Source organism: Triticum urartu, chromosome 3, assembly GCF_003073215.2.
Source record: "Triticum urartu cultivar G1812 chromosome 3, Tu2.1, whole genome shotgun sequence".
NCBI classification, from domain to species: Eukaryota; Viridiplantae; Streptophyta; class Magnoliopsida; order Poales; family Poaceae; genus Triticum; species Triticum urartu.
Window position 1 is genome coordinate 445,074,164 of NC_053024.1, and position 14,994 is coordinate 445,089,157.

At 46.3% G+C, this 14,994-nt stretch overlaps 2 protein-coding genes across 2 annotated transcripts; both read left to right on the top strand.

Moving 5' to 3' along the window:
• Positions 1–418: 418 nt before the first annotated feature.
• On the top strand, positions 419–11,701 carry LOC125544271 (GDSL esterase/lipase At1g28600-like). Its single transcript, XM_048707886.1, has 4 exons — positions 419–931; positions 4,686–4,895; positions 4,977–5,402; positions 11,226–11,701. The coding sequence occupies exons 1-4, from the start codon at positions 670–672 to the stop codon at positions 11,432–11,434; spliced, it is 1,107 nt and encodes a 368-aa protein (XP_048563843.1). The 5' UTR covers positions 419–669; the 3' UTR covers positions 11,435–11,701.
• A 769-nt stretch (positions 11,702–12,470) lies between these two features.
• On the top strand, positions 12,471–13,802 carry LOC125548459 (probable long-chain-alcohol O-fatty-acyltransferase 1). Its single transcript, XM_048712049.1, has one exon. It carries the CDS (start codon positions 12,546–12,548, stop codon positions 13,602–13,604), a length of 1,059 nt encoding a protein of 352 aa, XP_048568006.1. The 5' UTR covers positions 12,471–12,545; the 3' UTR covers positions 13,605–13,802.
• The last annotated feature ends 1,192 nt before the right edge of the window (positions 13,803–14,994 follow it).

Here is a 14,994-nt window from a genome sequence, read left to right on the forward strand (position 1 = left end):
GTGTATATATGTGACACCTTTAAAATAGTTCAAGGACCTACGTGACACCTTCGAAATAGTTTGAGGACCAGAATGGCACACATATTGCACCTTGAGGACCTAGATGACGACTTTCATAGTTCGAGGACCTATGTGACACCTCTAAAATAGTTCGAGGACCTATGATGCACTTCACTCATTTTTTAACGAGAAATCAGTGTTAATTGCTCGGTTAGTTTGGCCGTTCACAGGCATGCCTGTACATATTTATGCTGGTATCCATCCATTGCAGTGTTGTCTACATCCTTGTTGATCGTCCTTGGGTCCTTGGAATCCTTGGACGGCAACCTGTAATTCATCCATCCCCTGCACACTCATATATGCCTAACTTTTTCGCGAATATGCACGATGCGTATCATTTCATTGTAGAAGGTAGGGAAATTACATGGGGCCGACTCCCGTATAACGTACGCTGGAAGGCGCATACGAGGACGCTTTCGGGCATATATGCCTTCATAATGGCCTCCCGAGCTCTCCGCAAACGCTCAACAAGAAACACCGGCTGCCCTGCCCACTTGGCCAAGCTAAGCTAGCCCATGCTCTTCTCATTTCCCTCTCTGCTTCTTCGGCCACGCTGCCGGCTCACTTGCTGAGCGACCGGCCGCGGCCGGTAAATACCAGTGCCATCCTATGTGGTTCCCAGGAGGCCATTTCTCGCTGGCGCTCGCCGTGTGGCATGCTCTCCTGGTCCTGGGCCTTGGGAGCGGCAGCTCGGCGCTCAGCTGCTACTCGCGCATCTTCAGCTTCGGCGACTCCCTCACCGACACCGGCAACTACGTGCGCCTGACGGCGAAGAACCCGAGCCCGTACGGAGCGCCGCCGTACGGGACCACGTTCTTTGGCCATCCGACCGGCCGGGCGAGCGACGGCCGCCTCGTCATCGACTTCATCGGTGAGCATACTGCTTGCGTCTGCATTTCCTTAACTTCTTTCAGCTGTTTTAAGTGTGCGTGTTCGTGTTGGCGCCTTGATGGCACTAGTGTGCGTTCCGCAACGTGTGTCTTTCACGGAATGACGGAATTCCATCTTCTCCGTTGCCTGTACACGGTGGTGTCAACTCCGGGAGTGTCAATCGCAAATTTGCATTCGCACTACTCCGGGAATATATCCAACAAAAATCATGTCAGCTATTTCTGTAAGTAACATCAAAGAGAGATATAAAAAATGCTTTTAAAGATGACAATACATCATTCTTAGGGTTAATAAAAATCTAACGCCCTCAGGTGTATCATTTTTTTACGCTATGACAACTCCCACTTTATAACATTACAAATCCTCATACACAAGCATGACAAATCCCTATCCCTATAAATCATACTAGCTTTCACTTTAGAACATGGCAAATCCTTATCCGTGTACGACATACCAACCTTTTACACTCACACTCTTGTCTTAATCAAAAAAAAAATATTTTTGGTCTCTCTACTATTTCTACTATTTGCTGATTTTGTTTTGATCCGAAAACTTGGACCCTAATAAGTGCCACACGTCAGATACGAGCACATGACAACTCTGAGCGTTCTCGACGGAAGTTTAGTGACGCGAGGATGACAACTTTAGCTGTCAAGCATGGCAACTTTGGTGCTTCAGTTTATCTTTAACAAAAACTTGTCGTGGATCACTGGAATTTACCATCCTTGCGTGACTGAAATTACCATTAAAAACGTCAAGGTCTGGAGTGTCACGCACCTGACGTGTATCACTTATCATGTGAGGAAAACTTTATATCCGAATTGGATTTGTAATCGGTGTTTCTCAAGAAAGAAAGAAAGAAAGAAAGAAAGAAAGAAAGAAAGATGATGGTTTAACAAACCATGCAGGTCTATAAGAAAAGAAAAATAGAAAACGACATATTAGATTCTTTTTGGGATTATCTAACTTTTTCAACAAGAAATTGGAAAAGTACATGAAAAACTAGAAAATGGACGAAAAGAAACATGAGATTTTCGATGAAAGTTCATAAAAAAAATTTGTTATTATAGTTTCAATAACAAAAGTAAACTCGGTTATAGCTGATATACCAAAAGATATATTTTCCATAGGAAAACGACATGAATGGAAGTTCTTTTTTGCGGAAAAACTTCTGATCTATTCATCTTCAACCATGATAGTACAACAAACACCAAAAATAATAAAAATTACATCCAAATTCGTAGACCACCTAGCGATGACTACAAGCACTGAAGCGAGCCGATGGTGCGCTGCCGTCATCGCTCCTCCCTCCCTAGAGCCGGGCAAAATTTGTTGCAGTAGACAGTCAGGAAGTCATCGTTCTAAGGTCCCATAGGACCAACACACTAGAACAACATCCACCACCAATGAAGAGACACGTAGATCGGAAGGATCCAACTTTACACACGAACATAGACAAACGAAGTTCGGATCCAAGTAGATCTACCAAAGACAACCATCAACCGAATCATGTGACATGTGCCGGAGACACACCTGCACATGCCCTCTAGCGATGCTAGACGCACCGCTGGAATGGGGACTAGGCGGGGAGACACTTATTCCATCTTTAGGGAGTCATCGCCGTCTTGTCTTCCCGAGAATGACACAAACCCTAACAAAACTAAAAGAAACATCTAAAAACGTAGTTCTCCCGTCAGCAAAGGCCGGGATCCACCACGCCTACATTGCCCTAGTGCCACGGGAGACAAGGCGGACCGACGCCGGCGCTAACGAGAGACAAAGGAACCCTAGCTTTTTTTGGAGGAGGAGGCGGCAGTTGGGTGTCCGTGCCACACGAATGGAAGTTAATACAAATATGATAGGTACAATGCCTCAAGTATGTGCATTTTTTGTTGTCAAAATTAGAGGTCTCTACTGTAAAGATCATGCCTTCTATGTTCTTTCTAAATATCATAGATATACTCTTGGCCTCTTAACCAACTAATGATGCACACAACCACATATTTCTTATATAATATTCCAAAACCAAGGAAGAACTTGCTAAGAAAAAAAAGGCATTAGGAACAAATTATCTACCATAGCCAAAATTGGATCAAACACCGACAGTAACACCCCCCCCCCCCACACACACACACCACCACCACCACCACCACCACGACCCAAAATAAGAATATCAACAACACGTGAGCCGGCAAAAACAGCACAACAAGAGTGTAATAAAGAGAAAGACTTTATAGAACGGCATGTAAGAAGGGTTATCACATGCATCATTGTTATCCAACCAAACAAAGTAATGTCAAAGGATTTTAACCAGAAAACATGCTTCAGTGCTACAAGACAATGCCTTCAAGAATTTAATGTCGCTAGAGTTGACACGATTCCTTGACTAACCAACGAACTTCGGTTCAATGTCTTCAACTCTAAGGATATCACCACAACATAACTTGATAGTTGGGATCCAACCAATGATGGATATATCAAAGATGAGTCATTGTCGACATCACTGTCATCGCAACATGTCTGCGTGAACAAATCTGCAGAAGCTGATTCGATTCTCCTAAAGGATTTATATTCCTTATTTATCTAGACCGAGCACCACACATCAAAAGAGGAAGGATGATGTCCAATGTCATAGCCCCCCTACCTATCATGTTCTCCACCACTACAATCCACCGTTGACGACTCACACTCGCCCGGTCGATGGCTTCTACGCTAGCCTAGGCTGCCGTCAGTTGATCTAGACCAAACTAGGAAGCCGCTACTCTATGTAGTCAAGCCACCTCCCTATCTATGTTGGCGTCTACCATCGAGATATAAATAGAATGAATCTTATTAGGCCCTTTAGAATTCCAAAAGACATTGTGCAAGCAAATGGCTTCCTCAAAATTGTCAATAGAAGACGTCTGGGAAAAAATGACCCTTGTTGCAATGACCAAAACATTTGTGGTGAGTAATAGAGGGGTATTGATAGCCAGGATTTCTACCAGTAATGACCACTATAGGAACACAAGAGGTGCACATATCTTTTCCACCTTCCTTAATTCTTCACGCGACAACGAAATGACTATTGCTAACTCATCATTAAGAACTATCTAACCTAAACACTATATTCGAGCAAGAACAAAGAAATGAAAGATCTTGATTTGATGGCTACCAATTGCCCACTGAGGGATACCTATACACTCTCGTCTTTTTTGTTTACAGATTATTTTGCTTTATGGTCTTTTGTTCAAAATAGAAAAATGAATCAAAATTGAACGTAACATAGAATAGTCAAGTATCCACTATTTTTTGGCCAAAAAGCACTTGACCTGGCTGGCCAACCCTGTCATCCGGGTTTGATGCCTTTTTGATGTATATGGTTGGATGACCGGCTTCTCTATTGTTGTCTACGGTACCGTGTTAAGACCCTTGCTCATGCACAGGGCTTGTATGTACGTGCTTATACGAGTGCAGTTACCCTCTTAATTAGGATATATACAGGGCCATGGCCCTCTAAACTGTGCACGTTTGACGGCGACTACTTGCCAATTAAACTGTGCAAGAACTTGCACGATGCTGCCACACAGTCATGCACGGACCCGTCGCTTACCTACACGTTCCCGATCGAAAGGGCATTCAACGGTTTACGTACCTGCCTTAACTACCATACGGTTCATGCTGTACAATCATGCGCAATGTACTGTACCACTACCACTTACGATGGAGTCTTGCATGGTGTTCATTCGTTGCAGCGCAGGAGCTTGGGCTGGCCAATGTGACGGCCATCCGGACGAGCACGGCCCCGGCGGACTTCGAGCACGGCGCCAACTTCGCCATCATCTCGGCCACCGCCAACAACGGCTCCTTCTTCGCCGGCAAGGGGATGGACATCACCCCCTTCTCGCTCGACACGCAAATGATCTGGTTCAGGGCCCACATGCAGCAGCTCGCGCAGCAGAACCGTAAGTCTGGTACTACAGTACTAGCAGCAGCATTTACCACAGTCATTCTCTGACACCCCGTACGTACGTGGCATCTCCTAGTCGGCACCAACGTGCTGGCCGACGCGCTGGTGGCGCTGGGCGAGATCGGGGGCAACGACTACAACTTCGCCTTCTCGAGCGGGATGCCGCGCGAGAGGGTGCGGGCGTTCGTGCCGGCCGTGGTCGAGAAGCTGGCGGCGGCGGTGGAGGAGCTGATCGGGATGGGCGCGAGGGCGTTCATGGTGCCCGGGAACCTGCCCTTCGGGTGCGCGCCGCTCTACCTGCGGCGGTTCCGGAGCGCCAGGGCCGGGGACTACGACGCGCGGACGGGGTGCCTCGCGTGGTTCAACAGGTTCGCCGAGTACCACAACCGGGTCCTCACGGCGCGGCTCGACGCGCTCCGGCTCCGCCACCCGGACGTCACCATCGTCTACGCCGACTGGTACGGCGCCATGATGAGCATCTTCCAGGGCCCCGAACGGCTAGGTACGTACGTACGTGTGCGCGCGACCGCCTCTTCTTCTTCTTCTTGTTTACATTACTTCTCGTTTTTGGCTCCATTGCGTTGTGATGGCGACATTGCACCGATCATGGTCACGGCCATGCAATGATAGTTGTTCGTTTGGAATACCTCTGTTTCTTTGGAAACACTGTGGGGCGAGTACAGGGTAACAGAGGGACGAGCACATGTAGTTATGCGGTTGTGGCCAGATAAGGCAGCGCAACAGCAACAAGCACGTCGTGTGGTGGCCAGTTTGCTAATAGTAGTTGGGCCTCCAGCCTTAGCTTTGGCAAAAGTCCAGCTAACACATCTCGTAGTGCTTTATTCGCTTCCACTGAGAGCCTGGCCCGCCTTTTCTTGTCTTCTTTTATTTGGGAAGACCATACAAAAATAAGAACTCATTACTACCGTCTAAAATCTTCTAACAAAAATTACTACTGTCTAAAAAAACTAGATCATGACAAGCGCGTGTTGACGCGCTCGTCCATGTTGATGTATATATTTGAGAAAGATCAGAACACTCAGATATCTAATACACAATAAATAATTTGTATAGTGTATTACGTATGTAGTTGGGCATTGTTCAAACCTTTTGTTATAGGATGAGATATTTAAAGATATTACAGATAGTTAAATGTGAATTTGTGAGGCCATCAATCTGAATGGGATGTGCATTACATGATAGACCATAACAAATAATGGCATCACAAATAGCTCACAATAAGCACTTGGTAGTCGGTCAATGTAAAGCGAAAGTGCTCTTTTGATCCTAAGCACACATGCTCCCTTGTGAATTTGAAAAAATAGTAAAAAAGTTACAAAAACATCTGATTTTTTTGGATAAACATTGATGACCAATTTAACTGTTTGCAAAATTTGTAATGAAAAGATATTCTTGGAGGCTAGGGCAAAAAAACAAAAAATTGATGCTCCAGAGCATCAGTTTTTTTTTGGCCAAGACCTTCATGAATGTCATTTCATCACTATTTTTTTCTACATTTGGGAAGAATTCATCAATGTTTTCACAAAAGGAAAATCTAATTTTTTAAATTGTTTTCCTATTTATTTTGATTTTACTGTTCATGAGGGTGAGCTCAGGATCAAAAACTTCATGTCGCATCAAGCGCTCCAGTCCTCATAAAGTTTCTACCATCCTTTTCAATGCATTGAAACAGCCATGGTTACATAAATTTTCGGTACCAAAGAAAATGACTCAGATAGTGATAGAAGAATAAATCATGCTACATGATGAGTTGTCAACACTTTGTTCCAGTGCCAATCCATGTAAGTTGGCGAAGCTAATTTTCTTATCAATGATAAAAAATTAATTAGTTACTTGATTTTATGGAGAGAACATATGTATTCCATGAACTAAAATGGGTGAAGGTACACTAAAAGCAAAAGCGTTGTTCTGCGCGTGAACAGTAAAATCTGAAACAAAAAATGTTACTAAAATAAGAAAAGTATACTTTCCGTTTCTTAACTTTTGATGAAGTCTAGATTTGGTTCCTCAACTTCAAAACCAGACAACTTGCACCCCCAACTATAGAAACCAGACAAGTTTCATCCCCGGTCTCGGTTTTGACCGGTTATGGTGATGAGTCACCCCGGTTTCGACCGGTGCTAACTCAAATTCACGTATTGTTTTGATATTTGTGAACTTTTTGAAATTCACATACTCTTTTCAAATCCGCGTAGTTTTTGCAAGGCCGCATAATTTTTTCAAAAATAAACATACCTTTTTCAAATACGTGAACTATTTTTGAAATTTGCATGCTTTTTCAAATACATTCAAAAAAACAAATTGCGTACTTTTTTAAATCCACTTATTTTTCCAGGTCCGCATATTTTTTCCAAGTTTGTGTAATTGTATCAAATCCAAGTATTGTTTTTCAAATCCATGAACTATTTTTTGAAATTCGCAAACTTGTTTCAAATCCGTGTTTCTTTTCCGATCAATGAACTTTGTTTGAAACTCACGTAGTTGTTTCGTAAAAAAGTTTGAAATCCGTGTACTTTTTCCAAGTTCGCATAAACTTTTCAAATTCATGAACTCTTTCCAAAAATATGTACGCGAATATGAAAACACTTCTATTTTTAAAAAATAAATGAATCTGAAAAACTGCATGAACTTTTAAAAAGTGCGCGGATTTAAAAAAAGTACGTGAACTTGGAAAAAGTACGTGGATTTAAAAAAAGAACATTTTTTTTAAAGAAGCTCACGTATTTGAAAAAATACCAGAATTTGAAAACATTAGATGGACTTGAAAAAGTACATGAATTTCAGTCGGCACAGTCAAAACCGGGGTGGGACAGCACCAAAACTGGTCAAAACCACGAACGGGGATGAATCTTGTCTGGTTTCAATAGTTAAGGGTGCAAGTTGTCCGGTTTTGGACTTAAGGGACCAAATCTAGACTCCGCCAAGAATTGAGGGACGAAAATTATACTTTTCTCTACTACAATTCAGAAAAATACTGATTTTTTTGGCACGAAACATTGATGTTTTTTCAACATGGATGCAAAGTTCGTTACGAAATCACATTCGTGTATCCGTGAAAAAAATGATGCTTCAAAAAGACTGAACAACTGCACCCAAAATTGTAAGTGGTTATATTAGTTTTTGTAACTCACTTTAGTAGTTCAGCCCATGCTTCACGAGACTAGCCCATGCTTCACGAGACTAGCCCATGCTCCCACGGAAGAAACCGCCCTATCCGAAATGTTTGGGTCGCCGATTTAGCTGTTGCCGCTTTCCCATCCACTCGTCTAGCCTCCACAACATTAATGGTTGTGGTGTTGGTCGCTTATCTCTCCCCACCATGCTCTTCATCTACTCATCCCCTCGCCATGGTCATTGTCTCATGGACTTGCGTCAATTGTGGCGAGTGCACCGTCGCGGGGACGTCCTAATTGGCAAGAGGAGAGGAGGTCTCGCGACGTGGGTGGCCGGGATGGTAGGGCGGAGATGGTCCAACGAACAAGGAGAGGCCACTGAGCGTTCGTCGAACTTTCTAGGAACGCGGGGGGGGGGGGGGGGGGGGGGGGGGGGTTGCGGAGAAAGCCAAGAGGAATGGATGGAACATGGGTTCATCTTGGCCCATTTTGGCCTGATCAACAACGGGATGCCCCTGGCATGTCTCTGAAGTAGCAACCCAAAAACGTTGGGTTGGCCATGACGCCCTACACGACGAGTAAAAAGTGGCCATGAGGTTCTAGTGGGATGATGAAACAAGCCAGCACGTACATTTGTGGAATCAAAAGGCTAGCGAGTTCGAATCATGCTGGGAGGCCATAGGTTGTTCAGTTACTATTTTTTTAATACAATAGGAACTTTTCAAGTGAAAATTATGTTAATTATGTTTTCTTATGAGATAGGAATAATGACAATGTTAAATGTTGATGTGTTGTACTTTCAATATGGCGGCCTTCCTTCACTCCACGCGGGCAGCGAACCCTCACTCCATCCCGCGCTCGTCCAATCTACTCCTGCCCAACTCGATGTTGTAGCCATCAATGTGGAGCCAGCTAAGGCCGAGCGTTTGTCGCTCGTGCTACTGTCTTCCCATGTCTCGGTCATTTCACCTCAAGGAACTTCCATCTTCTCCGCGTATATTGAGTTTTTTCATGTAATGACACTTTTAATTCAATTATGAACGTCATCAAATAAAGTGTCTTCAAAGTTAACGAACGTGACCTGCTACTTCGCTACGCCAGGATTGTAGTAAAGATAAATAACATTAGCCCTACCTGCTTGGCGAGCACCTATCCCCCTTAGCCTCATATTGACGGCGACTCGTTGAACTCTCAAACCCGCCATGCCCTCCTGTGTGACCGAAAGGAAATAGTTTTCTATGTCATTCCGAAAAACGACGGCGGTGGGTCGCAGGCGCCAATCGACATCACCATGCTTGTGTGTGCCATGATCATCTTGGATGGCAAACAATCCTTGGGTCCCATGTTTGCCTTTTTTGACGTGTGTCACGCACCAATTTGCCAGTGCATGTCTACTTTGTCGCCTAAAGCAAGTTCCCCCGTTCCCTCTAATAGGAATGCTCCTACTCCCCGACCCCAAAGTGCTCTGTTGCTGATCGAGGGCCACCTCCGAAGTCAACTTGATTGAAACTCATGCGACGACGACCTAGTCAACATGCTCAACATCCCATTCTGCCAGAGCCAATGAAGTGTTGCCCTTGTTTGCTAGGAATCCCCTAGAAACAATGGCTTGATCCTTTTCGAACTCTACACTCTTGCAGTGGTGGATATCCCACTTGTCCTACCTTAATCCGGAGCCATTTGGTAGGCTCTATCGGTCCCTTAGTTGTTGGTGGCCATTGGCTTGATCTTCTTGGTACGCCACCCCTCCTCTCCTTGATCCTAACTTCGATCGCGGGCCATCTGGTGGGGCTCCAACAATCCATGTGTTATAGATTGTCAGCGATAAACCGCCTATGAGCACTGGGAGGCCAACCTTAGATCTTGTGTCTCTAGAAGCTTCACCGTGTCACCTGATGTCGGTCATCTCCATGACTATTTTCGCCAACGTGGCATGCCCCCATGTAGTCGACCGAACCCAACCGCGTTTATTGGGCTACTGCTACAAGCCCTGCGCATTATGTGGGTCACTCTCAATCCGGTCTAGCTTGCTCCTCCCTGGCGGGTTTTATACAAACCATTCTACAGTTTCCTTAGGCATCGTTCCTTTCGCCTGCCCTCACTAACGTAGGTAGGGACTACTACCAGATTTCACCCCTCCACGTAGTGGTCTGATTGCTAAGGCGCTGACTGAGGGCTGGACTCAAAGATGAAAGCTAAGAGAGTTATATTCCTTCGCCAAGGACTCATTCAAGACGATTCCCTGGTCAGTGAAGTGTTCCTTGCCAATTATACTCATCTTTTCCAATGACTGCTAGCCCATGATATGGTTCTTCCATTCACCAATTTCTTCGGGGTAGGAAGTACATGGGCGGCTAGGTCAATTTTGATGTGACTCTTATCTAGTTATGCCCACTTTGTTGAGGTACGAATTGCGCACCCCCTCACCCGGATTGAAATCCTTCTATATGGATTGCAACCTCGAGATCATCTTCTAGAACGTGTGAGTCCTCAATTGTGGAGCCAAGCACACCGATGTTTGGAGCGTTATTTTTGTGTTTTTGCGTAGCATTGCTTTTTCGCATAAACTAAGTTGGCTTTGATCCCGTTGGCCAGGGTGTCTAAAAAGCTAGAACCTCCGTTCGAGGAAATTTTCTTCCTCTTGGTGGATGGCACCAACATTGGTATCCTGCTCATGTGGCACCATTCGGAGATTTCTATTACAAACACCGACACCACCTCACATTACGCTCGTTTCAAATCTTCCATGAAACAAGCATGTGGGGAAGCAATCCTTTTTCTCATGCTACCGATGTGAATTTGGCCATTGAGCACCACAAACCCATGTGGATATGGATGTCGTCCCAATATTTTGTATGTAGATCCACTATCGCGAGCCAAAGCTTGATTTGCTCCCAAATGCGCACGGTGATACTGATACAATATGAAAATGATAATACTTTTATGTGTCGAATTACTCGGTACAATATTCTTAGAACAAACCCCTTTTATATATACAATTAAAAGGTTTTGTTTGATATATTGTGTGCTAAGTATTATTTTCCTATCAATGAACTTTACATTTGAATCTGGAGGGGTTTTCCATCATTTTCGAATTTTTTGAATCCGGAGATTTGAGGGCAACAGGCACCCTAACTCATGTCTATATTCCTGCCCCAAAAAACTAATTCCTATATATGTTGTGACTGCAGGAATCACAAACACTCTACTGTCATGTTGTGGCAACCAAACAGTGCCATGCGGTAGACCTGGGTGCACCGTATGCGACGACCCATCCACGTACGGCTCGTGGGATGGGACGCACCCGACGGAGGCAGTGTACAAGGTGATCGCTGACGGTGTGCTGCACGGCCCACACTCGTCCCCTCTTCCTCTGGCCAAGACTTGCCCTCCCAGTTGAGGAAACCTCCCCCGGTTTGCTGATTTGTGAAGAAATTAGTCATTATTTCCGTAATTATGTAAAGAATTGTCTGATCATCTGATATCATGCATGTGTGGAATACGGTAACAGAGCGTCAGTTCATAACGTAGGCCAGCTTAATGTCCATACAAGTTTCGTGTACAAATGCAATGCCGTGTCTCCCTCTCCTCTATTGGATGTACAAGTTTGCACAATTATTGGTGAACGTGCGTGTGTAGCGTATTTATTGGGGAGTTCTCACCGTCACTTAAGGCAACTCCAATTGGAAGACCAATTTCATTTGGATATGTCCGTTTGGATTCGCGCGGACAAAAACCGCAGCCCCATGCAGAGGCACATTCATATCCATTTTAATCCATTCTCATCGTAAATTTGGATCAGATTTAGGTGAATCAGATGTTGTCCATTGTCCGTCTGTGTCCGGCTTGACCCACCACCCATCCCTCCTATCTCTCCCCCACCCATCCACCTATCCCATGACTTCACCCACCACCCATCCCACGGGCGACGGAGGCAAGAGAAGAGCTCCTGCGCGTCAGAGTGTCGCCGCCGCCAGTGCAGCAGCAGCCGTCATGGACATGCTACCTCGAGGAGCTCATGGTGCTCCTCCGCAGGAGTCGTGTTGATGCCTCTGTTGTGGAATGACGATCTCCATGTCCGCCCATGTCCGTGTCAAATGGGTAGTGCACCGTCCGGACACACATGTTTGCCCGTCCACGAAGCGACCAAATCAGACAAAAATCAGACATATTTCGTGTCTGTTTGGGTCTCTTGGTTGGAGTTGCCCTTACGTTTGGGTCGTTCCTCCTGGTGGTCTGTGCAGTGCAGAAGTCACAGTGTTTTCGTGAGCTCCGTGATTGATGTTGTACGAGCGTATATCGTGGTTATGCAGGCGCAACGACTGCTGTGCCACAATCCACATGACCCGTGCCGCACGCCGCACGTACGCCTTCCTACCTTAGCCGCGCGTATATAGCTCTTCATTCTGTTGATCAGCCTGATCACCACACGAGGGAAGCATAGACGGACTTGTCATTGATCGACTCCGTGTCATCCGCAGGCTCATCTCGCACCGCGTACCCCTGGCGCCATGCAAGCCCTCGGGCGGCCCACCTCTGCGTCGGAACTGAGGGCGCTCGCCTGGACGACGCTCCTTGTTCCGATGTTCGCGGTCTACGCACGCTACGCCTGCCGCCGCCTCCGTCCGGGCTGGCCCCGACTCGCCGCACTCCTTCCGACGCTCCCCGTCTTCGTCTACCTGCCGTGCTTGTTCAACTCCTACCACCTCCGCCTCTTCTCAACCTTCTTCCACACCTGGCTCGCCGCCAACAAGCTCGTCCTCCTCGCGTTCGACCTCGGCCCGCTCAAACCATCCCTGCCCCTCCTCCCGTTTCTCCTCTGCGCCGGCTTGCCCATCAAGCTCCGCGAAGGTCCGCAGCCTACCAGCCATTCTGCGTCACCGGGACCGCCCGTCGCCGATTTCCTTCTCCCCTGCGGCCGCAGCGTTCTCTTCCTCACCGGCCTCGCCCTGCTCTTCCCACACACTGGTTCGCTCCCTCTCTACGTCGTCCACTACCTCTACTGCGCACAAATCTTTCTCACGCTCGATCTCGTCTTCTCTTCTGTCGGCCTCGTCGCCGCTGCCGTGCTGGGCTCGGCCATGGAGAGGCAGTTCAGAGCGCCGCTCGTCGTCGCGTCGGTTAACGACTTCTGGGGCCGGCAGTGGAACCTGATGGCGGTGGACCTCCTCCGCGCGTCGGCGTACAAGCCGGTGCGAGCCCGGTGGGGCCGGGACGCCGGCGTGCTGGCCGCGTTCCTCATGTCGGGCGTCCTCCACGAGCTGCTCTACTGGTACATGACGCTGGAGCCGCCCACGGGCGAGATGCTGCTCTTCTTCACGCTCCAGGCCGCTTTCCACGTCGCCGAGCGGTGGGCGAGGGTTGCCGGGCTGTGGCGACCGCCCAAGGCGGCGGCGTACCTTATTGGTACCACCGTTATGGTCGTCACCATATCGGAGCTCTTCTTCGGGCCGTTCATCAGAGCCGGCATAGACGTGCGTATGATTCAGGAGGCCGCCGATGCGGTGCAGTTGGTTAGGGCCGTGGCTAAGCGTCTCATCGTCCGTCTATTTGGGGCTGGTTCGAGTTAGAGACAGCTGAAGAGTAACATTCAGCTGTCAGGATATTTCGGGCTTTTCTTACCAGGTATAATCTGTGGCCGATTCTACTTCTGCTAAACAAGTTAAGGAAAGGTTTAGTATTGTTGTTAGTGAGGGTTCGACGAACTTTATTTCTCCCTGGGGATGTAACCTCTTCCTATTGGTCCAAATAAGTATGTCATGCCTTTCCTTTTTTTTAAGACAAAACACTTTATTCTTTTGAAATAACAAGTACATCGTTTGTGAGAAAGGTTACAATTACATCTAAAGGCTCCTCAAACTAATCAAGAGGCAAATGAAATCTAGCCAGTCTAGCGAGCTCATGAGCAACCATATTCGCTTCTCTATTACAAATGCTCAAATGAAGAAATAGGAAAATCACAGCCAAAATGATAACAGTCGTCAAAATCCGTTGCCGTCGCCCCCGCAGATTGTCCTTCATTCTTCATGGTAGCAATAACCTTTAAATTGTCCGAGTTAATGACGAGACGATTGCATATCGTCCTTTGTGTGATAGACAGAATCTGAGGGCCAAAGATTCAGTCATTAATCCATCAGCACACAAATCTATCCACCACCACCCCCCCCACCCCCCCAGTGAATTGGACTTTGTCATCCCCAAGACCGCCCCGGCAGTGCCCCTAAGGAGGTCTTGACCAAAAGATGCGTCAACATTAAATTTGACAAAGCCACTAGGGGGCTGGTCCAACCCCCATTTATCATAGTAGCCTTAGGAGAAGAAGCAATTAGAAAGTTAGTCGTAAGCGCACGAATAGAGATGTGTAGCTCATTCTGAACTTTCTCCTCATGGACCAGTTTACGACATTCCAACCTTAGATATCTACCAGTAATGACTATGATCTACCGAAAATTCTCCATAATGTATAAATACTGCTCTCGTAAAAGAAGTAGGAATTCTGGAACTACCTCCCCACCACGATCAACTGTGCAAGCTCTATTAATGATTTCGTCCATCCCCAAACTTCTCTTGCTTTATTATAGATAAATAACACATGTTTTGTATCTTCTTGACCAGAGATGCAACACTGACTTTTAGGTGAGACATTCAGGTGTCTATTAGCAAGCATAACATGACACGAGAGTGTACCATGCAACGTACGCCAAATAAAGATCTTAACCTTTGCAGGGCACGAGAGCTTCCAGATACCAAATAGGATTAACAGTGGTTTGTCCCATTCCGTTAGTACATCTTAGTTTAGTTCCATGTTGATGATCCCATTCCACCAAAAAGGTTGGCCGAACCGAAAACAAACTATTTTTCGTAAAACTCCAAGCGATAAAATCTTGCATTTCATGTAGAGGAAAATGGGTAGCAAGGACCTGTTGTGCACTAATAGGCCACAAAGGTTGTCTAACTAGA

Excerpts from the sequence above, each read along its gene's own strand:
- LOC125544271 (XM_048707886.1), top strand. The coding sequence starts at position 670 with ATGTGGTTCCCAGGAGGCCATTTCTCGCTGGCGCTCGCCGTGTGGCAT. Across the intron at positions 932-4,685 it reads CCTCGTCATCGACTTCATCG|CGCAGGAGCTTGGGCTGGCC; the intron begins GTGAGCATACTG and ends CATTCGTTGCAG. Across the intron at positions 5,403-11,225 it reads CCAGGGCCCCGAACGGCTAG|GAATCACAAACACTCTACTG; the intron begins GTACGTACGTAC and ends TTGTGACTGCAG.
- LOC125548459 (XM_048712049.1), top strand. The coding sequence starts at position 12,546 with ATGCAAGCCCTCGGGCGGCCCACCTCTGCGTCGGAACTGAGGGCGCTC.